Source organism: Apteryx mantelli, chromosome 2, assembly GCF_036417845.1.
Source record: "Apteryx mantelli isolate bAptMan1 chromosome 2, bAptMan1.hap1, whole genome shotgun sequence".
Classification (NCBI taxonomy): domain Eukaryota; kingdom Metazoa; phylum Chordata; class Aves; order Apterygiformes; family Apterygidae; genus Apteryx; species Apteryx mantelli.
Genome location: NC_089979.1, coordinates 131,127,207 through 131,152,279, shown reverse-complemented (window position 1 = coordinate 131,152,279; position 25,073 = coordinate 131,127,207). Strand labels below are relative to the sequence as shown.

At 39.6% G+C, this 25,073-nt stretch overlaps 1 protein-coding gene across 5 annotated transcripts in view; it reads left to right on the top strand.

The window, feature by feature from the left end:
* CREB5 (cAMP responsive element binding protein 5) overlaps positions 1 to 25,073 on the top strand; it is a 259,891-nt gene that overhangs the window by 81,740 nt on the left and 153,078 nt on the right. For all 5 annotated transcript variants that reach the window (XM_067291564.1, XM_067291563.1, XM_013941396.2 and 2 more), the window contains one exon: positions 8,054 to 8,226. In XM_067291564.1, coding sequence (XP_067147665.1) covers positions 8,054 to 8,226 — 173 coding nt within the window. The remainder of the gene's footprint in view (positions 1 to 8,053; positions 8,227 to 25,073) is intronic.

Here is a 25,073-nt window from a genome sequence, read left to right as displayed (position 1 = left end):
CCCAATTAGCAGGACATAGTGTGGTGTTAGCAGTGCAAAACACCCTGAGTGACCCAAACTGGGCTATACACACTTAGTGTTGCTGACATTATTTGAATAGAAGAAGCTCTTTGTGCTATGTTGTTTAAATGGCTATCTTGGGCAATTGATTGTGAATGAAACGAGTAACCCTGAGGAAAAGGCGACATATCTGTAGGAAACTTCAAGACACAAGCATGCAATCTGATGTCATCTTTTCCCACAGAGAAGCTATTTCCTTTTAAATCTGGTGAGACCAGTCTTCCAAAATTTCCTACTCCTTTAAAACATGTTCATTACATTTCCTGTATACCTCTTTTTTCTCCTTTCCTCTCACAAATGGATTATCATGGGTACATCTGGTACACACCATATATTACATACTGTGTGTGTAAAGAAGGCTCCATATGTCAAAAGCATAGTCTGGACAGACATGCCAAAAAGGGTATGAAGAGGGTAGTGGGGGAAGAGGGGAGGGAATCCTGGAAGACAAGGGTCATCTTTCAGTATTCATTTCTACTGGTAATTAGAGGGCACCACTAAATGTCTGTAATTAGATCATGTCACAAAAATTAAGATAAAAGACCAAAAATTCTAAATCTCCTGCATTTTGTTCATGATATCAGAGGAGTCAGAGAGCATTTGCTTGAACCAGTGGCCACAGTGGAGGACAGGCAGGGAGGCTTAATATGCTCCTGAAATAAGTTCATATGAATTTTCCCCCAAAGCTGCAAGGAAGAAACCAGAGGAGGTGACTGTGTCCTTCATGTATTCTTGATGGAGCAGGTCACTATCTCTTTCTTTCTTTTCAGTGAATAATTAGTGCAGCAAAATGGCTCATTTAGACATTTCAGAGTTATTTGCTAATTTGATTAAAATTGCCCAAGTAGGTTTGGCTGGAAAGACAATGTTGGAGCTGGTGTTGAACTGGATTAAGGAATAAGGAGCTGTTAACATCTTCTATTGTCCCATTTCTCCCTTTTATCCCCTACCCAGTGGAATGAATAGTCAAATCCTTTTTCTGTCTTGGCCTGAAGTTTCTCCACCCACACATCCACATGCTCTACAATCTCAGATCACACTAACCACCATGTTACAATCTGTTCTAGGCTGGAGCAGTCGGTTTTTTACTTCCACATCTCCACTTTGTTTAAATACAAATAGTGTGGTGGAGACTTGAGCCCAGGAGTCTTTCTGCCCGCTGATCCGGGGGCGGGGAGTTGTGTGCAATCTCCCTGGCTCTGGGACTGCTGAAGCAAGAAATGACACAGCTCCAGCCAGTGAAACGGAGGGAGACCTACTGAGGAAAACGGTGACAGGGTGAGGATTTCTTTAACATAGTTGTTGGGGAGATAGCTCTCAGTCTCCAAGATCCTTGTGACAAGCTGTGTCTATGGGCAGAGGCGAAACAGAGAGGTACGTTAGAGGTTAGCCCACAGCACGAGCTATATTGCTGAGATTTTGTGCAGGGCTGTCACCCAAAGGCAGCAGCCTGAAGAGGATTAGTAGTGCTTAAACGGGCCCATCGAACTTCAAGTTATGGTGGTGACTGCTGCAGTCCTGAGATGGCTTATACCTGGCTTAGCACCTCATATGCCTGTCCTGCATCTTGTGCCATGTTTCTTAGCAGCGCCACATAATTTTGGGGGGATTAACAGATTCAGATTTCATTTGAATCACTCAGTGTATCTCAAAAAGTCTTCCTGATAACATAATAACAGCTATTAAAGGAAAACACAATGAAGAGAATAAAAAGATTATTTTTGAAGGTTTTTTTGTTTGTACCTCTCTAGTAGCAGCCATCATGTCTTTTTTCTTTTTTTTAAGAATAATTCATCCTAACTTAAAACAAAAAGGGAGTCTTTTTGCAGGTTCCAACATAGGTATTTAGGATAAAATCTTACAAAGCTCCTGCCAGCCCCGGTACAGAAGCCCAACCAATTAACAGTAATTGGCCGCTTAGGCATTTCTGTGAGACTTAGGCTCCAAAATACTGAAGACATTTTAAAAAAGGACTTGAACCACTTAATTGCATAGATACTTTTAGAAATGTTAACTTTATTGTCAAGAAATTCTGGTCACAGTGCTCTAAAACAGTATCTGGGCAGCAGTTAAGCTGTGGTCTGTGAACTGCTGGTGGTCGCAAAGCTGTGGTAAGTCATCTGCAGCTGGTCTGTGCAACCATCTTGCCTTAATTACACAGTTTATGATAAGAGTGCAGAGTGCTCACTGAGAAATTCAGAGGGTTGACAGAGGTCTGTGATCCAAAAAATTGGAAACCAGTGGCCGAGACTGATAAGTACAGATTCAAAGCTTTCTGATTGCAGTGAGAGCAGTGTTTCCCTTCTTTCCCCATCTGCCTATCATTACCTGTCATTTCTGAGTAAAGAGTTTAATTTTTCTTCAAATTTTTACCCCTAAGGAGATCAGGTTGATAACATATGACTGAGCAGTGGTGCCCAGAGTTCAAGAAGTCAGATATCTCTCTTACTCTAACTGCTCCAGGCCTTTGAGTCTCCAGCATCATGTGGATAGCTAGCTGTGATCTGTTTTGGGGAAGGAGTTAGAAGAGGCTTGGGAGGGGGGAGGGCTCTTTCTGCCTTCTGGGATCTGTCATGGTGCTATTTTTATTTTTATTGTTTTTTAATGTGCCGTTTTTATCATACAGCTGTTAAGTGAGCATTTGCCTTTCTTTGAAATGTTTTGAGGAATAGATCCTTTGGCATCACTTTTGTATCTTTGTCAGCCTCTTTCAGTGACTTCATATCTCTCACGAAGTAAGGGAATTAAATGGATTTTAGCAGTCTGCAGTAAGATCTTCTTAGTGCTTTGTCCCTGGGCTTAATGTTACTACACATTTTTCAACAGTTCTGTGCCATTTTTTCTGCCTTAGTGCTTTTTTCTCATTTAAGCTATACAGATGTTACAATTTAAAAAAAGTATTGCATTTCAATCTTCATCAAGTTTACTCTATCCCATCTCCTGTATAATGGCCTTTTTCTTAATTTAAATTTGTGTAATAGACTTTTTTTTTCTATAATCCTTCAATAGCATTCACAATCTGACTCATTTTTTTATCTCAGTTTTTTTCCCTAGTTCCTCTGCTATGTTTGCTGGTATTGTGTGGACAGTGAAAGTGCAGAACTTAGTTCTGTGCTTATGGCAGTTTAGATGCGGTGCACTGGGAACAGACAAGATGGTTGTGATGGAATGGTGTGAGGGTGCTTTCCTTACATATTGATTTGATTAATGAGAAAATAAAAAGAGATTGAGGCCGTTTGTGGGGAAATTTGGTAACTTCTGTTTTCAGATGATCTTCCTCTTCTGTCAGGAGAGATTTGATAGAGACTCAGTAATTTTGATAAGACATTATATATGATTAAAATAATTTTGAAGTATACTGCTATTATTTGCCACAGTTAGCCTGTAATTTTCTTCATGATATTGGCTTCTAAGATTTTAAGCCAGCAGGTTCTTCAGTTGTATGATCATCACATGCAACTGAGGAATATGTCACACCTGGGTTCCACTCATGTCTATGTATGTATTGTGGAGTTATGATCTTCATCATCAGGCAAGATACTACTGTATACTTTTTAGAAGTGCGCACATTGCTGTCATTTAAATCTGTATATTGGTTGTCCTGAATGCTGTGTGTCTGTAGAGTCTTTTAGAAGACTGTAGATTAGAAATGTCTTTTTTTTTCCTGTAGAATGTCATGTACTTGAAAGGGAGACAGCTTAGAGTATTTCTCCTTATTAAAATATATTAATTGAGAGGCCAGGCTGTATCAGGTCTAAAGTATTGCTGTGCCTTTGATTTCTCTCATTTAAATATTTCTTTTTAAAGTTGATGTCTCTTCCCTTGAATTGCTTGAAAAACACTTAAAGTTGTTGTTTGGGAAAATACAAGTAAACAATTTTTTGCAGAAAACATTTAAAAAAGTGCATAAAAATGTCTTCATCAGTGTTTAAATGAATTGGATTGTTTTCTTTTTTCATGGCAAATACCTTCTGACTTTAGAAGTTATATAATATTCTGCAAAATTGTCATATATTTTATGTGCAATTGGTTATAGGTTAAAGTCCTATTCATCTAAAGGCTCACTCAGAACAGTCCTGAATGAGTCATCAGTTCATATAAAACTGGTATTTGCAATTTTCATAAAACCTCCTAGTCAAAAAAATATTAGGAGAATATAAGCTATCTTTGGTTCAGAAATGAGCTCTGATAGTTTAAAAACACAAACAAAGCCTATCTGAAACTCAGTATGCTACAATGGATAGTAAAGGATAGGTCCATCTTCTTCATCCTTTGCCTTTACTCAGTAGGGCTGTGTGGTAAAGGTGGTATGTATGATGTGGACAGGTGTCTTACTGGAAGAGCCATGTTCAGCAGAAATGGTGACTGCCTAGAGTCACAGGGTGTATTTTGCCTGTGTCCACGGAGCCATCATTTCTCTGCTACGCTTGCCAACAGGGTGTGTGTTCTTTTGAAGTGATATGTAATCCTCTCCACTAGAACATGGAAGAATGACCTCCAGAATTTTTACCTTTAGAAAAAAGAAGTGTGTTGCTTATCCAGGGTTAAAAAGTTGCATGGGGGAGAAAAATGCTCTTGTTTGCATTTGTTCTCTTGAAAGTTTCTTGATTGTTGTTAAAAGGGGAAAATGGACAGAAGACGATCTGATGTTGATGTATCCCCTTTCTTCTTGCAGTTGGAGATGCAGAGAATGAACACCTTGATTTAAAAGCAATGTGTGTATATATATATATTTTTTACCTAAATGTTAAATACTGCTGAAAAGCATAGTCTGAGCTCAATGGGTATAGGGGATATTTCTATAAAATTTCTTCAGTGTTATATAGGATATAATCCTAGTTTCCTCTTCCATGAGTACGACTGAGAATTTTCGTGGGGAATGAAACTTAGCCCTAGAGGAAAGAAATTCCTGTGTATGGATCTTATGGGCAGAGGATGTCTCTCATGTCTCTACATGTGGGTAGCCTGTTCCTTGTGTGGACGTTTAAGCCCAATTGTGATAAAATAAATAATAATAATTAGCTCAAATGCTCTCTCTGAATGCTGAAGGACAGTTCTGAAGATTTCTGAGAAAAATCTGAGTGTGTGTCATCCTCTCTCAGAATACAGATGTGATTCAGGCCTCGGGAGTTAAAAGCAAAGGGAGGGCTTTGTCTGTAGCATGTCTCCCTTTGACTCCTCCTCTGAGCTAGTGTGCTGGGATCCCCCCATCTTGTAGCAATTCATCATAACCATCAGCTCAGGAGCTGGAGGAGAATGAAAAGGGGAGTCAAAGTGAGATGTTCTTCATGGATCCCTGGTGGAAAAGCACGCAGAACTCCTTAAAAACAGAGTTTGAAGCAGCCTAGCCAAATAACAATTCAATTTTCCCTCTTTTAGAAGGGCCTGGAGTCCTTCAAGGTCAAGTCTGCAAGGAGCACTTTAATATCATATCCAGATGCGTTCTGAATCGTGTTCAGAGCTCAACGTAGCAAGGTCATTTCGGGAGTTCTGAAGACCGTCTGCATCATATCTGCAGCAAGCCTAGTCTTGCTGTGCTGGTGACACCGAGTCATTCTACATGTCATGATGCATAGGACAAGATCAAATATGCTTAGTGTCAGACTTACCATGCCTTATCTTCCTGCCATCTTTCAAAGCATAGGCATTGTCATTTAGATATGAACTTGCTTGTATTCTCTGTAAATTCATAAGCATCTCACCAATGCAGATTATTCTGAGATTGCAAAATCCTTTTCTTGTGAATGTGAAAGTCACGCTGAATTTGATGTTTTGTTGGGAAATCTTAAGCTTTCTCTTGGCAGCTTACTATATATATATAACTCCTGCCCAACAACAGCACTTGCATTACTGTAAAGAGTGGACAGCTGGATACATTGACAGGTTTTCATTTTGGTTTCGCTTTCCATGCATCATGCGTTCATCCTACTTTCTACATTTCACTGAAAACGTACAGTTTATTTGAAATGGTTGAAATTTTGAGTCAGCATTACAAGTTTATGCATGTAATCTAGCAATTACAATTTTAACATCTCATGTGCAATCAAAATTTTTCAGACCCATCATAACTCAAACCATTTATATCTTAGCGAGGTCTCAAATTATAGAGAAAAAGGGAAAGAGAAGGAGGAGAAGAAAATGGAAGCACTGAATCCAGGAGCACAAGAATCTGATGTTAAATCTTCAAAGAGTTCTGCTTTTACATGGTACAATGAAATCCAGTCAAAATTTGGACAAGTGCTGGAGTACTGCCTGTGTGAAGCTCATTACAAATTTACATCCTGTCTCTTTCCAGGCCTCTTTGACTTATGGCACCCTCCCTGTTGCCTTTAAATATCCTCCTGTATAGTAGATCAGTGTTTTGTCTCTTGGAGAGAGTCTGTAGTCTAGAGCAAGGCTTTCTGAATCCTAAGCAGCTTTAGATCAATTCTGTTGCTTCATGCAGACAGCCTTTTTTGGAAGCAAGGCATGTGTAGACAGAAGATCTGTGCTGCCAGTGGCAGGGGGCATTTGCACAGCACTGCAGAGCAAACTCAGTCTGGGTGGCTCATGTTTTTTTTCTTTGTTGGTCCCCTATGGACCCAGAGATACAAGTACTATATACCTCTCTTACCATTTAACATTTGCTCTAATAAGCATACTACTCAAAGCAAACAGGCAATACAGAAATATTCTGAAGGATTAAGAAACTTGTGGAGGGACAGTAAGGGAGACATTAAATGAGGGTTAACTTTGAAACAAGTAAATATCACATATTGATAGGTTTTAATTGGAACACATGCATTTAATGTAAGGGAGAAACTCCGAGAAGTGATAGTGTTAAAGATTTGCTTGGTGATGGACAGAAATTAGGCATGGTTTTGCAATATCCTATAATGACCAAAAAAAAAAAAGTGTGGTTGTGAACTCTAAACTAGATTTGGCTGTAATTTTTTTTTCAACAAAGGAGTTTTTCAGTAGAAAATGCTAATACATTAAAGAAGAGATTTTTTTTTTTGTTTGCCTGAGTCTTGGTGTGAGAGTGTGGACTAAAGGATTTTTTTTTTTCTTTTCCTCAGCCTAGCATCAAATGATAATGGAAAGCTTTTGTTCTTCTTCCTACTAACAAGCCACAGGTTGATCCTTGATAAGAAAAAGGATGCTCTCAAGGTTACCATATCTTTCCCTGTATACACTGTGGGTTATCTCTGGCTTGAGGTTTTTGTTTATTTTTAAACCGAGGCCAAGTCAAACTCTGTGGTTTAGCAACAGTGTGTATTGTATGTGTAGGGATAATACAAGAGAAATTTTATTTTGGAGTTTCCTCCTTAGTAGTGTTGTCATCTCCCATGGCTTTTCCCCTCTGTTCTCCTTTCCCTTGATTGCTGTTTTCTACAATCTGTGGATGCAAGTTATTTCTGAACTTTTTTTTTTAAGAACTTTTGAAGTACCTGAAGCATAGACTATATATTGAAAATACAGTGCTATTATTCTAGGGCTCTAGGATATTATTGCTATACAGAATATATGGAGGCTAATAGAAATGGCTGTTTTGTGACGTACCATGTACTGTTTGTTACTTTGGGACTATAAAACTTGATTTGCTTGTCAGTCTGAGCAGACCTAGTACACAGTAAACAACCTGCATAGTAAATCAAAGTGCCATGCACTCACCACAGAAGTCATTTTCAAACAAAATATATATCACATTCAGTCAGGAGAATATGTGCTAAATGTCCCCATTATAAATCACAAGTCAGAATCACAGAAGAGTGATTAGTCAACTTGCAGGTATTTTTCCATTTATATTGCTCTGTAAAAGTAAATAGTTATTTTTCATTTCTTTATGGTTGTTGGTTATAACAAAAGCTATTGACTTGGGATTTGCCAAGAGTCAGCAACTTTTCATTTTGTTGATGCTTTCAGATTTCTAATTGTAGTCCTATAGAACACAAAAACAAAATAAGACTTTTCCATTTTCCTTCACCTTCCCCCATTTCTCTTCCTTTCACAGAATATCTCCATGCATAACACAGTTGGAGGAGCAATGGCCGGACCTGGATCTCACCAGCTCACAAATACGAGAATGCCAAACCACGACACCAGCGTTGTGATTCAGCAAGCCATGCCATCTCCACAGTCCAGTTCCGTCATTACGCAAGCACCTTCTACAAATCGACAGATTGGGTAAGTCTGTTTCCTTTTTTTCATTTCTCTGTATTTCTAGTTCCAGTAGGACCATATGTTGTCTTCTTGGGGTTCTTAAGATTATGGAATAACTTGATCTTGTCACCATGCAGCAAGAACCCCTATAATACAAGTTGCAGTTTGTGGAGAAATGGCCAGGATACTAGAGCTATTCCAAACCTGTCACTTTGGCTCAGCAGGAGCAGAGCGTTGTGCTTGCAGGCAAGTTCTGCTTTCCCCTGCAGTGTTTTGTTTTTATCTGCTTACATTCAAAGTTCATGTTGTTTCTAAAACTGTTCTGGGAAGAAAGACACAGCATTTTTGGAGCTGATCTTTTCACTTCCTTCAACGGGAATTTTGGGCTCTTGGTAGGATTAGTCTATTTCCTAGGTACTCTCTATATCTGAGAAATGGTTTAAGACAAAATAAGAAGACCATCTAGATAACGGAGTTTGGCACAGATACCTCTGAGAACAGTTGCTCAGTTTGTGATGATGAATCCATGTTTATTCCCACAGATTGACTGTGTGGATGCTTGTTGTGTTGGCTTGAATGCCAATTGTATGCTCATGTTTGGAGAACTGCACAAAAACATACATGTTTTGTACACTGCATTAAAACCAACATGAGGTCCTCCTAAGTCACAATAACTTGTTTTTAATTATACAGAAACTGCCCAGATGGTTTGAGGGTACAGCTTTTTGTGCCATAACTCTGAGAATTTGAGCTTTTTTATGGATGAAAACATACAGATAAAACTTAAACCAGTGAACTGAGAATGAAACAGCAGTTTAAATTCATTATCTGTCATTTGTAATTTGGTCACATCCATTATATGTAAGTACAAAAGCAGTCTCCATCCCTAGTCATAGTCTAAATAATTGATGAGCAGCTTGCAGTCTCTTCAGAGTAAAACTGGAAAGTGAAGTCCTGGCATTGAAAGCTCAAAATCCAGTTATCCTTGAGTTTTCTTTCATGGTTCTTGGTGACTGGGGCAGGATACAGAGCACAGCTCTCCATCTGTAAATGCCCTGACAGCAGAGGTGGCCTGGGGCACTGACTGCTCCAGAAGTGTCACACAGCCACACGCAGAACAAGAATTCCATCCCCAAATCCTGTGTTGTGCTCCCGACAAAGCTCTTTTACTTTTCTTTTTTCTACTGTTCCAAAGTTTGAGTCTTAATATAGAAATCTGATAGCATGGGGAAAGCAAACGTATTTGATAGATGTGCCTTTGTATATGTAATATATTGACAAAACATAGTGTTCACTGAAAGTTCATGTGCAATACCTTTCACTTGTATCCCCAGCTGTGAATCCAAGAAAGTTGTCTTCTTACATACATCCCCTTCTCTTTGAAGACAGAGACTTGGGGAGAGGGGAAGGAAGAAACAATTTATTTTCAGTTTTAGAAAGCAAAACAGTTAATGTCATTATTTAGGTTAAGGGTGATTAAGCTGCCTGTTCAAATTGTGACTTAATAGGTCTAGCAGTAATTATGATTCTAATTAAAAACAACCACTCCCTAAACAACTTTTAATAATCAGTTGTGAGGTGTTTTATGTGGGACTGTACTTGGCTTCCAAACAATTGTTTCTGTATAATGAGAAAAAGCTGCATGTGGTTTTGCAAGACCCTGTCAGTCAGGTTTTAGGTTTGTGTTGGTTCAGGGCCATGATGATTAGAATCTCCAAAGTTAGAGGGATTTAGGATAAAAAGGCCTATTTCCTAGTCAGTGGAGAGCGTCTCATTTGGGAAACTGTGTCATGACATATCTTAATTCTCCCATGTGATTGATTCACACAAATGTCTCTTAAGTCTGAGTCTAAAGCTGCTCTATTGGGAGGCAATTGTCAGCATTTTAGTCTCTGTGTGAGTTGGTGTGTGAATGAGGCTTATGTTGTGACCTCCTCTGTTCCCCATTCTTCCCTCTGCCTAGGAAGTTTTGTCTTTTTCCATGGTGTGTCCTAGGAGATAATTGCTGCATTTTGGACTTCATCTACTTGCCAAAATGTTGAGCATCCTTGTTGTTTGTCTACTTTTCCTGCAGTCTTTTCCCCGTAGTGCCTGTTTTATTTATTCAAAGAACATATCTTGTCATTTCCATTTATCTTCTTCTTATCCTTCTAAATGTGCTAAAAATAATGTCCAAGAATCATTCATGAAGAATACAGACTTGGACAATAGTTTCAATATTAGGCAATTGAAGATAAATCCAGATGGGTTATAACCAGAAGATTCAGAACATATTTACAAGCTCTGCAAAGTTTGGTGGTTTTGGTCTGGCCTTAAAAAGTTGTGATAGTTCAGCTTTTTAATGAACCCAAATTCTGAGGAGCTTAAATCAGTGGTTTTGGGTTGGGCTCCACCTGTTTTTAAAACATCTGAAGTTGCCCCAAAGGGTAGATGAGTCCTTACCGTGGAGAGCTGTGCCAGAGAATATGCCTTTTAATGAGCAATAAAAATGGCAGAGAGAAACTGGGTGAAACTCTCACTGAGTTCCGTAGGAGCAGGATCCAGCCCTAAGGGTTATATAGAACCATCTTGTAGGAATATTCTGATTTTTATCGCAAACCACAAATATTTTAGTGTCAGACTACGGCCAAGCCACCTACAGATGTTTGTGATGGCCTTTCCCCAATGAAAACAGAGAACAGCAATGAAAGTCTTCATTTAGACCCTGCTTGTAGGCTATGTTCCAGTAACAGAGAGTGGGACCCACCTGTGCCCGCCCACAGTTCGTTTCATGGTGAGGAACTGGTGAGTTCACAGCAGCTGACGTTCTTGAGGGATGTCATTTTTCCCTCCTTTTTTCTCTTTCTCTCTGTCTCTCTCTCTCCTTTCTCGTTCTGTCTCTCTTTTTTTCTATCCCCCATTCTGGCTCTGGGGGCTTGCATATATAATAAGATATTGACACAAGGCATGGGAAAACATGACCGAATGAGCGTTGTTGGGCAAGCCTTACTGGCACAGCACATATCTACACATTGTTTCAGGTATTAAGCTTCAACTACTACTGAACAGGCATCCAGCCAGATTAATCAGAAAAAGGGAAGAGCATGAAGGGTAATAACTTAAAAAATAAGACAGGCTGCAGTCCCACCTTCCTCCCACCATACACCAGGTTGAGAACAAAGAGCAATATTATTATTATTATTATAGCAAACTGGCAGGTTGCTGTAAAGGTTCCAGTTTATATTTATGTGGTGAGGCAGTCTCTAACCTCCTTGCCCCCCCCACCCCCCAAAGTCTTTAGCATGTGGGAGGAACGCTGTAACTAGTAACTACTTGTGCTGATGAAAAATCAGTTGAGGAACACTTAACAATGAAGGGTGTCTTTGGCTGATTAATAGCACATCATCTGGAGATAAGTTACATGGAGGAAAAGCAGTAAGGCATATGGAGGGAGAGGAGAAAAAATGATATAAGACATACATTTGTCAAAAGGTATAGAAAGGCAGATAAACTGAATTAGCTCAAGATACAGGACTGATTTAGGGTGTACAATAGCTGCTTTTGTCTCCTTTTTTTAATAACTCCTTTTTTTTTCAGTAACAGAGTATTCAGCAGTGAATGTGAAAATTATGGTCAGACAAATTAGTATCAACACAGTATACTGGCTGCTTTCTCTGGGCATGTCTTTGGCTAGGTAAGATGTCTTTTTTAGACCAGCAAAGACTCCGTAGGGGGCTGCAGCCTAACAGCTCAGTCTTCCTGGAGAAAGTAAACTACTGCTGTTTTTAAAGCTAGTAGCAGACATAACAACTAGTAATTATTCCAGTGTGAAACTCACTGGTACAACTCTGTAGCTGAAAGGGAACACAAGAGGATTCAGGTTGTCACAGATCCAGCAACTTGTTAACACTGTACTAAATAGAGAGAGAGATGCGAGTCCGCTTTCAGTGAACTCAGACTCCAAAGTGGACATACAACACTAACCATGTGATACAGATCATCTGCTTTCAAAGTGTTGTAGAGAATTTTGATCAAGATAAGATGGTCTCTGGCACAGCATCAGAAGGAAAAAGATTGCAACCACTTTTGGTGAAATGTAAGCAGGTAGAAGATGGCAAGAAGAGGGGTCTGAAAGTTGCCTCTGGTGCCTTTATGTACTGATGAATCGTAGTACCAGTGGGAGGACAGCCTTTCAGTCCCCACATGCAGCACTGATTTTAACACCTATGCATTTCCTGCCAGTTCATCTCTTTTCCTCTCTTGCTGCCATACATCTCTCTTTTCAACTTATCATCTTTTCCTGGGATCAGATGCTTTCCAAACAGAGGGGCATGGGAAATGGAATGGTTATGAAAACTGCCTGTAGTGGGACATACAGAGGTTCAGGGAGACAATGAAGAGCAGACTCCTTATGGCTGGATTTGGGGATTTGGAAAATGAAAATAATTTCTCAGTTTAGTTCTAATCTGAGAGACCTGAGGTGGCAGAAGGACAGGGCTCCTCTCTGACAAACACAGGAGTTTCACCAGCGCAACAAGCTACCTGAGAAGTGCAGCTACTGGTTGGGTTCTTAAAGCTTTTTGCTATTGTCTTTCACAGCTCGAGGAGACAGAAAGGTCTTCTGTAAGCTTCAGCTGCAGAAATCCTTCCATAAGGCATCTAGTTCTTGAAGGTACTGGAATAAACTGGTAACTGAGACAGGGCTTTGTATCTCTGTACATGTCAGAGAAAGTCTTTCTTTAAGCTTCCAGAAAGCTGGAGGAGTGTGCATCATGAAAGAGGCCATGGAATTATATGCTTTTATTAAATTCAAAGACCATTTCCCTTTCTAGAAAACTGGGGAGAACAGCCTTTGTTCCAACTCATCTATTTGAACTGTGGTGCCAGAATGGTGTGAGATGAGGAGAGAAGAAATATTCACTGAGAGATAAAGTATCAACTGACCTCTTCATTACTTTATCAGGTCTATCCCCCAGCTTTTATTGTGCAGTATTTAAGAACATGTATTAGATCACCGGGAGGGGGGGAAAGGGAGAGATGGGAAGGGAAAACATCTGATAATGACATTCTGTCCAAATATATATTTTTTTCTGTCTTTGTACTCAAAGTTTTAGCTTTATTCATGGTTTAATGTGTCTGTTTCTTTTTTTTGACAACGTCTGTTTGTTTGTGCTACAACATATTTTCTGTATTTTGTTCTACTATGCTGACCTCAGCCAACCTTAACATGGAATCCCATCAAGCCACATGAGAACAGTAGCCACAAGTCTCTGGGGAGCTCAGGTGAATTACTTAGGAAATTAGTATGAATGAACCATTCACAGAAGCAAATTGTCTCATAAAGTAAGGCTAGCAAGCGGGGTGATGTGGGAGAAAATGTAGCCTGATAGAGGGATCCTTTCAAGCCATTTCTTCCCTTTTAGCTAGCTGTTGCCAGGATCCACATGTTTACCTATATATTGAACTGTGCTGGTCCATGTGTGACGTTTGAAAGCTCTGTCTGCTCCTCAGCTTCCCCTGTTGTTGTTTGCATTGACATGTTCAGGAGCTGCGGTCTCAATCCCTCCCTACACTGCTGAGTCAGCAAGAAAAAGAAAAAAGCAACTCCAGTTGGCATTTCAAACACTCTACAAAGGGGTGATTGTTAATGACATCTAGTATCTCTAGTTAATGACTCTAGTCATCCCAAACCACATGCTCCCATTCCTTTCCAAAATCTGTTTCTTGCTGTAAGATCCAGGGAGAGGTTGGAAGTACTGAGATATATCAAGATGACTTTCAAGGAACTGAAAGGAGGAGGATCGTTAGCTATGTAATAAATAGCCTGTCAACCAGGAATGGAAACAGCTTAGTGTGTTTCTTATTTGACTTTTGAAGGCAACTCTTATCCTGAAAGGCACATGCTTGATATACACATTGGTTAAATTTATTAATGAACACCGTACCATACGCCTCATATTTTCTTCTTAACAAAAGTACTAAGCATATTAGAAATGCTGCTTGTTCCTTGCAACAACGACAGCAACAACAACAACAAAATGCCATGGATATTATGTGACTTCCTGGTCACTGACTTCTATTAGGATTGTTGTCTTTTGTTATCAAGAGAAACTTTCTTTTCCATTTTCAATAGCTATCCCCCTCTCCATATGGTTGCTTCAGGTAGGTAGGGATGACACACTCAAGCTATTCTTATATAATCAGTTTCTAAGAAATGGAACATGAAGTTTCTCTTCTAGAAAGCTTGTCCCACCCAAGAACAATAGAAAAATGAGGTCAGAATAGTGTGCTGGACCTATATCTGTCTCTGAACAGAAATATTGAGCCTTCAGAGGTATAGATCAGCTTTTGCATCAGAGTAAGCCATAAGTAGGACTTAAATGATATACAGAACTTGGAAAATACAGCATTGATTGCTTGATTTTAGTGTTTGATATCTCTTACATACATCCAGTATATATATATTATATACAACGTATAAATCTTCTTTAAAAGTGTCATCAAAATTTATAGTCAAAGTTTCTGATTTATATGACTCTTTGAACTAAGGCAGATGTAAAATCATTTTCGGGTGGAAGAGGATCTCAGAGTTGCAGTGGGTTTGGTGCAACAGGTCATGCTTCCCTAGACCAGAAGTGATCATTAGAGTTCTGCACAGCTGAATTGTACAGCTCTGCTCTTCATCACAGGTTTTCGCTTAACGTGCCTTGATGCATGATTCCAGTATGTGTTTTATCCGAGTGTCAGCCTGTTTGACAGATACCTAAGCTGCAGTAAAACACTAACTGAAACAATATAGACCGTGTTTGGTGTGAGGTTTCATTCCTTCTCTTTTCTTCTTTCATTTTTTTTTTTAAATCTAAGAGCAGAATTTGCAGGTTCCAGAGAATGAACAAGCTTTGAGATGCTGCCTCATGCCATGCCATACAGAGAAGTGCTTAAATGTTTGGTAGTGGTGGCACAGTAGTTATAATGAGTGACTGCAAAGCGAAAAACTTTGTGTATAAAGAACTCTGATAAAAATTTCATTGCTCACTAAGAAGTTATAGTTGTATCTGTTTCAACAAGGGAGTTGGCATTGATGTGGTGAACAGAAACCACCTAGATTTTACATGGCTTGTCTCATCAGTGTATTTTTGAACACTTTCAAAGGGACGTAAATACAGTTATTAAAGCATTAATGATTTTTTTTTTTTAGGTGGTACATGACTGAAAAACAATGGCTGTAGTTCAGAGAGAAGTTCCTGGGGAAAACACAGAGTTATAGACTAAGCATAAAGTGTATGGATCCTATTTTACCATCTGTAAAAGCATGCCTCCCCATTAACTGAAATGATGAGTTGAGTTTAGAAATCAGTGATATGCTATGGACCCATATAAAGCCTGTATATGGCTTTGGTTATACTTATGGACAAGCCAAACATGCTTTTGAAAAAACACAACATAATTTATATCAAAAGCATAGATAAATCTAAGATGACAATATTACCAAAATATCTTCTTTTAAGCAACTGAAATGATGCTTGATGTAGAGGGGGAAAATCTGTCATTATGGACAACTTCTAGCAAACTTCCACATGGTAAATCATAATTATAAATTCTCCTGGTGTAGGTTATGGATAAGGAACTGGTGATTAGATAGAACCTGCAGGTAGGGCCAAAAGTGTTCATTTTGATGAGTGCAGGAAGAGTATTCCTTGAAAGAGAAGTTAAAGAATGTGCTTTAGAAACATTTGCTGCTACAAGCGTCTGTGTTCTGCCAACAGAGACCTTTATTCTGAGCTCACATAAATGAAGTGGAACTTTGCCAATAAAAAAGGGTTTGTGTTAGTCCAGTTGCAGAATCCAACTCCTAATTGGTTTATGAAATGAAGGGGGCAATCTTTGAGCTGTTACCAGCTTCCTCTGCTGCAAGTGAAGTGAATTGCAGCTGTTCTGATAGGGTCCATAAAAACTTGGTGAGGTAGTAAAAAGTTTTCAGTGGACAAGTCTCCAAGTAAGTGGAATCTGAATCTCTAGCTTGTTTGACAGTCTTTAGAGAGTTGTATATATTTCCCGGAGAATTTAGGTTCATATTATGTTACCTTATCTAGTTCTCTAACCACAGCATCCAGACTACCCAGTGCTGTAAATGTAAGGACTCAAACTAACATTCTTACTTCTTCTTTTTAACCCTAAAAATTGAGACACAGTGTATACGTATTAGATATAGAGTGTATGTACATTAGATGTAAGAGGAAGTTGTATTCACAAAAAAAGTTGTTTGTGTTGTTTTCTATCCTTTGCTTGTATCTTTGTACTTTTCTTTTTCCTCATCTCTTGCTCTTTTTAGTGAGGTAAAAGAAGATGGCAGTTAGCATCAAATGGTCCGAGACAAAAAGTCTTCCACTCCTTCTAATCCTAAGATTTCTTTAATGAAAATGGTCGTTTTTGGTATTCATAAAAGACCAAAAAAAGAGCTGTTTCTTCAAACAGCTTACAGTTTTATAGAGCTGGTCAAGAGTCAGATATGTTAATCCTGAATTCTTAATAGAGTAGTTGTTTTGAACCATTTGTTCATCTCACTGGTGTTTTGAGAATGATTATGTACATTTAACAGTCAAAGATACCATTCCCTAAAGTTACATGGGACAGGTTCAAGTCCAACCTGACATTTTTTGGCAGCATTGTATATGTTGAGTAATTCATAATTTTCTGTGAAGACTGTTCAGTGTTCATTTAGAATTCTGTGCTTCTCAGCAGTTAAACACTTTTATTTAGGGCTGGCATATATCAGGATCTCTTTAGACATATCCTTTTCTTCCTCCCAGGAATGTCTGTGACTTCCAAGACAAAAACAGGATGACCCCACCTTTGAAAGTAAGATGACCCCAAAAGAACATAAACAGAGAACATCATGAGAAGTTCCTTAACGAATAATGAAATGAGTTTTCAGATTGATCAAACATCAGCTGGTTGGGCTTGAAGCTCATACTGTTGTCAGCATCCACTTTCACACCCATAGCTGGGTGTTTATCCAACATCCCATTGTGGCTTGTCGTGGTATCTCAGTCCCCTTATGCCAGATGTTGCTTGTCACATCTTAGATAGGCTGCTGCATCTGGTGTCTGGAGAGCACCATGCCACTGTACTTCAGCTACAAGGTGCTGTCTGGGGGGCCTCTGAGCTGAAAGAAATGCCATTAGAAAACAAATGCTGGCTATAGCTGAATATCCATATTCCTTTTCTGACAGATGTGTCCCCTGGCTTGTGATATGCAGTAGTATTGTCCCATGTGTTTCATAGAAAGATACTTAGGAGATACACAGATCTGAATGGTAATGTTGTTGTGGAGTATCTGGGCAGAGTCAAACGTGGGAAGCTTCCCTAATGCATTCATGGGTCGAGCTTGTGCTCTCGGTGTGTACTTGTGTTGTTGCTGGAAACTGCCCCTGGAGAGATGAACTGTGGACTTAAAGTGCCTGAAGGAATCTCCCTTTGGGTATGCTGGACATCATTAATTAATTACTGCTGCGAGTTGTTGCTGTAAGTTTTTGAGGCAGCACATGTAAATGAGCATTATGAAAGTGGGCCGAAGGCAGCAATAGTCTTCAGATATTCAGCCAAACAAAAAGGGCTGTTAAACTCAACAGGCTGTTACGGATAGCTGACTCTGGTTGAAATACTGATACAACATTTGAGGAAATGAACTGGAACATAAAACAAAAGAAATGAGGCCAAATTTGAACCAATTTTCTGTTCTGTCTCTCACATAACACTCAAGTGGTTCAAGTGGATTTGTTTACCTAAGGTTGCATGGCACGGATATTAAACTAAGCCTGTACTGAAGATATGTGATCAGTAGATTTTTAAAATCAGAGCTAGTTAGTACATACACCAAATGGAAGACTCTTGTGGAAAACTTCACCTCTGTAGAATTAATTTGCTTTTTAACCCATTTTAATTCTTTCTTTCTCTGCTGTGCATTGCAGACCCACATAGGAAAGAGACCTAGAATGTCTGAGTTGTTTATGATCTATGGGGAAATAAAATAGGAAGCAGAATAATATTTATACTGTGAAGTAGCAGAGAAAGTTGGAAGAAAGCAGTTAGTGAGTTCCCTTTGTGCCCTGCTAAATGGATGTGGAGAAAGATATGGGTTCTGGGCTCCATGACAGGGAAGAAAATCCATACTTGCTTCCAACTTTTCCCCAGCCTCTATATACTTCTGTTGTTCCAATAAGAAATTTGTGACTCAAAGGATTTATTCAAAATCTATATAAAACATAATAAGCAAAGTTCATTCCAGAAGCTATCAAGTGAAACTATTTCTCTGTGGAGAAAACTGGGGTCCCTTCCAGTCTGGTCTTTTTCTGTACATAGCCTAGTAGCTTGGATCCTTTTGTTGCACGTTAGTGTAACATCAAGGGTTGTGGGGCCCTAACTCCTATAAAGCAAATGCTAAAAACAATATTGGACCCAAGTAGAACCCATAAATGCAGAGAGAAGCAAAAATCTGTATATAAAAGAAAAATGGGGGTTGAGAACAAAAGCAAAACCACATTTCAAATCTCAAAGTAAAAAAAATTAATTTTTGTTTTGGAGGAAACCTCCTTGGAAATGTTCAATTCTCCTTATGACTGAGTTGGGAAACTGTAAGATGTGTCCTTGAAGACAGTGCAAATGACTCAAAGCCAAAAAAACCCTGTTCCATGTTGACAATAAAAACCTACCACTGAGGTATACATTTCCTTCTTGCTCCTCTGTTTGTCCAGTATTTGAACAGGAAAATAGAAACACCCCTGCCATGTTTGCAGGCCTTCCCTTGTTATATGTATGATGGGCAAAAAGCTAAAAGCTATATTGCCAACACTGCTTATCAGAAAAACCTGGAACTAATTAAGGAACCTCATTTGTTAGTGCACGTATGTTCACCGTTGAAAATTACTTGAGAGAACAGCTCTACCAGTAAAGAGCAATGTTCTGTAATAGATCTATAGAAAGATGACAAAAGCAACAACAGCTTTGGGGGATTAGGATGAAAAATATTAACCTAAAATGATTCACTATAGTGTTTTTGAAAGTCAGATTTTTTGTCTTCTAGTGGGGAAAATAGAATGTAATTTGCCTGAACTAGATGATGACTTGTCATTTTTTTTACCTGCTAATGATTTACTTCCTTGAGTGAAACTCATGAACTGCAGTGAAAGTTTTCAGTCAAGTAACTTTCAATATTGGCTTATACTATTTACCTATTACTGGGTCTGCTGAGTGTTCCTTTCTGTGATGTGTTCTTCAAAGAACTGTGAGCACTGTGAATATCTTTTTCATGCTACTTTTTCAACATCCATGCTGTACATCCCCAAAACAGGAAAACAAGCTGGAACTTCTAGTATTTGTGTTGTTGAAATGCTTCTTTCTTACCAAGAAACTTCGTATGGAGGGAGGGCCAAAGAGTATTGGTAGTTAAACACTGCCTCTCCCTTTCTCCCTACATTTCTTCTCAGAAATTTAGCAGATCTGCTCCCACAAGCTGATGTAGGTCTTTGTTTGCAAGCTGGGTCACAGGATACTAGGTGAGCATACGAACTCCTGTTGTTTGGTGCTTTCCTTATTGGTGCTGAGATACAGTGCAGATTTCTGGATAGGAAGCAGCAGCAATGTTGATTCACTCCAAAAAGGCATATGGCACAAGCCGGTACAATAGAGAGGAGAGTCGATGAGTAAATGATGAGTCATTGTCATTAAGGCAACACCGTGTATTGTCAAAAGGAAAAAAAGAAAATCTGAAATCAGTTGAAGGTCTGTCTCTGAAGATTTCAGGCTTTGTTCTGGCTTCTGTTTGCAGATGCTTCTGTGTTGTGTAGTGTGTGTTGGATGCATTCTCTGTTTGGATGTGACAGTGTAAAACATACATGCACACAAGCACGTGCATTTTTTTTAGGATACATGAACACTTGTGGTTACTCATAGATGCTTTCTTCCCCTCTGGTTCTCTGGTTTTGCAGGGCTGCAAGGGGACATGATCTTTTACTATGAGTTGTGACATTTCCACTGCCAGTTCAATGGTGGCTCTAGGGTTCAAACTTGCAGCCTGAAAAGGGACTAGAGTAAAAGGCTGTTACTGTCAGGAATAAAGCTATGTACTGTAACAGAGAGTAATCAGTTTGGATCACATTCTCAGATTCTTTGTATTAGCCTTATCAGGTCGGGCCATCAGAGAGCAGATAGACAGGTAAGACTGAAAGACCTCTGAACCCAATTAAAGTTGTACCACAAAGAAATCAAATTCATGTGGTTTGCATTTCAGAAAGTTACATTTGGTGGGTTGTACTTACTTTTATTCTGTAACCTAATGCAGACCATGTGAACATTTGAAACGCTTTTAACAGTTAAACCAGCTCAAATAACACAGAACCAGAGCAGCAATAAAGAATGAATTAAGACTGATTGCAACTACAGCCAAATTTTTTTCCTCTTAAAGAAATATAAATGAGTGATATATTTGAAAACTGCCGTATATATAGTAATTTTGTCCTCAGCTTTTAGCACTACAATAACCACTCTCTTATCTTTTAAAATGTTTGGTTTAAAAAGCAATTCTAAACCTGCAGTCTTTTATTTGCAGTATTTCAGGGTAAGTTTGGACATACTGTGGAACCACGGATATTCCCATGGATGCACATAGTTTGGGGATTGGTCATACAGCTCTGACATAATTCTAAGGAGCTGACATTTAAAATACTTGGCACAATAAGAGCACAAGTATGTGAGGATAAGAAAATAGGTGTTTTATTTGCAGTCCCTTTTCATGATACAAATAGATGTGTGTGTAATCTTCATTTGCCAGCACTCTTTGCTGACATCAGATAGGTCTTACGTGTGGAACAAACAGACGTACAACTGGTTCAAAACTGGTTTAGTTTATTTCTCTGTCTGCTGAACAAGAGACGCTGAATAAAAGTCTTGAACCCTTCAGAATATCTGGTTGGAGGCAAACAGTGCTAAATGTGCCCAGATACTGCATCTAACTTCAGGAGAAGGATACGATTTACATCCAAAGGAAATAAAAGGGCTGGCATAGTTAGTACAAGGATCATTCAACGGATCAATTTTCTCACTGTTTGCTCTGTAACGACAATTTTGCAGGACTTTGGGAGGACTTTCTGGCGTTAAGGGAAAAGGATCAGGCCCACAGCTCTCGAGCTCTTGTGCATATTATATTCTGTCCTGAAGGAAAAACTTTTTCGGGCCCCACCCCTTTTCTGGTATCTCCAAGACACTTAAACACAAACCTCATGCCATTCTGTTTTTTGGCATGGAGCCTCCTGGCTATCAACAACTGAGCCCAGCTTCCTGGCTCCAGCGCACAACTGCTATCCTAAGTGGATAGCTCGTTTCCCCCAGCAGCTATCCTGATGTGTCTATGTAAGAGCTTTCTTCACTGTTTCTTGTGTAAAGCTGGCCAGTCTATTGTCTTTGCCACCCTCCTCTCCCGTAAGCGTTTGGGGCTAATGTGGCAGAGATCCTGTTCAGACACAGGCTCTCAGTTTGGCCTGATGGAAACCTAAGGTTGTGCATCATCCAGACAGTTTTTTGACTGCTGTTCTTTCCGTGGGACCCAGAAAATAATCAGCATTCAGAAACTCTCCTCCTGCCCCGAAAGGGGAACTGCTTGAAGATCTGTGCTTGTGCTTGCTTTCCAGAAGCAAACAATTAGACAGGAAGGATCTATGTTGATTCTTTTCTTTTAGCTCAGTTAAAAATGTAGGAAAAGATATGTTTTCTTTAAGGAAATGCCCCTTATATCACCATTCCCAAGCAGTGGCCAGTGAGCTACTCACAGAAGACAAGCTCTTCCAGGGTGTTACTGCTGGGAGCCTGGGTGGCTGTTGCTGCTTCTCGGAAGTGGTGGAACTGGCAGAAAGTCTCCATCTGCACAGATGCATAGACACAGTTCTGGTTTATGAGGACCAAAACTGGGGGGGGTGTGGGGTGGTCGTGGAAGGGAACACTTTCCCCCCTCTCTCCCTTTTGTTAAATACTGAGCTTGGCAGGCAGTTCAAGATGCTCACAGTGATTCCAAGGGAGCAATATTTCATTCCCAGAAATATTTCATTCCCTCATTTCCCAGTTAAAATTAAAAAAAAATCATTTTTTGTTCAAATTGTGAAATGTTGGGTCATGTTTTCAAGATCTTTGTTTGATTGCAAGGGTTTTGAAATGTCTTGAAAAGGGGAGAGGAACACTTCCTGCAGGTGCAGAAATGTGGGAGCTGGGATTTTACTGAAAATATCCCAAGTTGTAAGATATGTGAGGAAATCGCTAGCTGGCATCACTGTGGTTTAGGCACCCAGCGGTGATGTCTTTCTGGAGCCCATACTTTCTTTTTTTTTTTTCTTCTTGAGATCTTGCATATGAAAATCTAATAGCTATGCCAATATTGTTATCTTTATTGGTGATATAAGGACAAGGAACAAGCTTACCTTGAAAGAAGAAAAGACATGTTTTGTAAAGCAGTTTGTGGTAGTTATTTTCTTTCTCAAAATAATCACATTAATAAAAGGTTCTAAAGTCTGTTTATGCTTGCACTGATATATAAACAAATGACTCTTCACAGTATCCATATAAAGCAGATAGAATAGTGGAAGTGAGGTTGGATTCAGGCCCAGTGCACTTAAATGACAAGGCCACACAACTAGCCATTCAAGCAGCCAGCAGCAAAGTGGCATTGCAGCCCATATTTATAAGCTACACATCAGTTGTTCTATGGCTCTTTCTAAGCATGATCTCTTCTCATACACTCATGCTGTTTTACTATTTCTGTACTGCACAGAAATAGACAATGGACCACATTCAATCCTATTGTTTTTTCTGTGGGTTGACTTTGGCTGATTTTGTTGAACTATTGGCAATTTTGCTTATCCAAATATAATAAGAAATAACGAGAACATAAATGATTGATAGCAGTGTTCATTGAAACACTAACAGTGTTAGGAATTAGTGTGTTCTCTTCCTCCTTAAAATGATCCAAAATTCAAGACTGTGACAAAGAACAAGCATGAGGGAGGATCTGGCTCATCCCTTCTTTTTCAGCAGATGCATCCTTGGGGATAATTTAAATATCAAATTTCAACCTCATTTTGCACAGAATGGAGTAGAAAGTAACTGCTGTTTTTGTATCAAAGGCAGGGGGTACAGTGGGAGAATGGTTTTGCTAATCCTTCTTTTCAGTCTGGCTGAAGCTTTCTACATACATGAGCCCAGAAATTGCTATTGCATGGTTCCCACACTGAATTACCTAGCTCTCTGGGAAATCTTTGAACTGCATCTCTTTCAGCACCTCTCTGATGTTGTCTTATGGCAAGTTATCCTAACTGAGATGCTTTAGAAACATTGGAATGGGACATGCAAGTTTCTATGAAAGGAAAAGGAGGCTTCCTTCTTGCCTGGATGCCTGAGCTCAGATGTCTGATTTTATGTGGAGGGAGTGGTGAAAGGGTGGAGGGTGAGAAACGATAAATGCATATGACTGCGAAACATTTGGAAACACTTGAGCCCTAGTGCTTTTCCATTCTTACCCCCTCTGCTGCTTTCCCAAGTGTGGAGGAGGAGTGGGTGAGAGGCTGAGATGAACTCCCAAAGTTTCCACTTAACTAAGACGAAGGGACAGTTCCAGGGAAAGCCCAAAGAAAACACCTCTTCCAGTTTTTTCCCCTTCCTTCCCTTTCCCCTCTTTTGAGCTTAATTATCCCTCCCATCAAATGAGGAGGAGTTTGGACTCATCACTCTTTCCTTCTCCCAGAATAAATCTGTGTACTTATTAGCAGTCGAAATTAAGCACGTCAGCCCCTTCTACCTCAGGTGCATGGGCCGTGCTTCCCAATGTGTAAAACTGCCTCCCCAGCATCCCTCCTAAGGGACATCTGGGAAGACCACGCAGGCAGCAGCTCTTCTGCTGGGTGGCAGTGCTGTGAGGTAGCCTTACTGCCCTCCCTTCTCACATGCTGGAGGTGCTTGGTGTGGGGTATACAAACTAACATCTTTCTATTGTTTGAAAGGAGTGAAGTCCAGCTGTCAACTCTGAGCCTTTATATCCAATACACTGAGCTTACAGAGGTTACGAGTTCACAGAATCCAAACAAAGCTGTCGGGTAATGTGTTCACTTGAAGCTTTCTCTTTTTTCTTGAGTTTCTTTTTTGCATTGTCCTTTTTTCCCAATTTAAAAAAAAAGTGTGCTTAACAAAGCAAAGTGCTAGACAGCAACATTGCATCACTCTATAATCTCCGACAGTGTCATTATACATGCAGCACTAGCTGACATGCAGATATAGGCTTTTAGAATTCCTCAGGGAGGGCCCTGTGGGGGACCAGGTTTATGCTCTGTGGTACAAAAAAAGAGAAAAACCTAATGCATAAAGAGTTCAGTAATTTCTACCTGCACTGTATTTGGAGAAGGCAGGAGAAGCTATGACAGACCTCACTTTCATGTCTTACTGGAAATTCAGGATTTGTACTGTTGCAGCATATTTCTTCTCTCCAGGAACGAATGCACACAGTCAGCACTGAGATTCAGTCCAAACCTTGGTGAGGAACTTGAACCTCTTGATTTGCTGGCCCAGAGATGAGAGTCAACCAGGTCACTCTGACAATAGAGAAACTATTAATAAGATTAATTCTCTGGCACCAGCAATCCCAGCATCATTATGTAGCAAGAGGATGCCTGATGAAAAGAGTGTAGTGGTGACAAAGGGTTAAATAAATGTGAACTGGGCAAGATCCTGCTACGGGATTCTTTTCCATTGTTTGCTGATGAGGTGCAGACAATTGGCTGTTCAAAGGGAAGAGTCTTTAAGCAGCCCCAGAATTTGGGAATACATTGCTTTTAAATAGCAAAAGCTGCTCTTTAGGG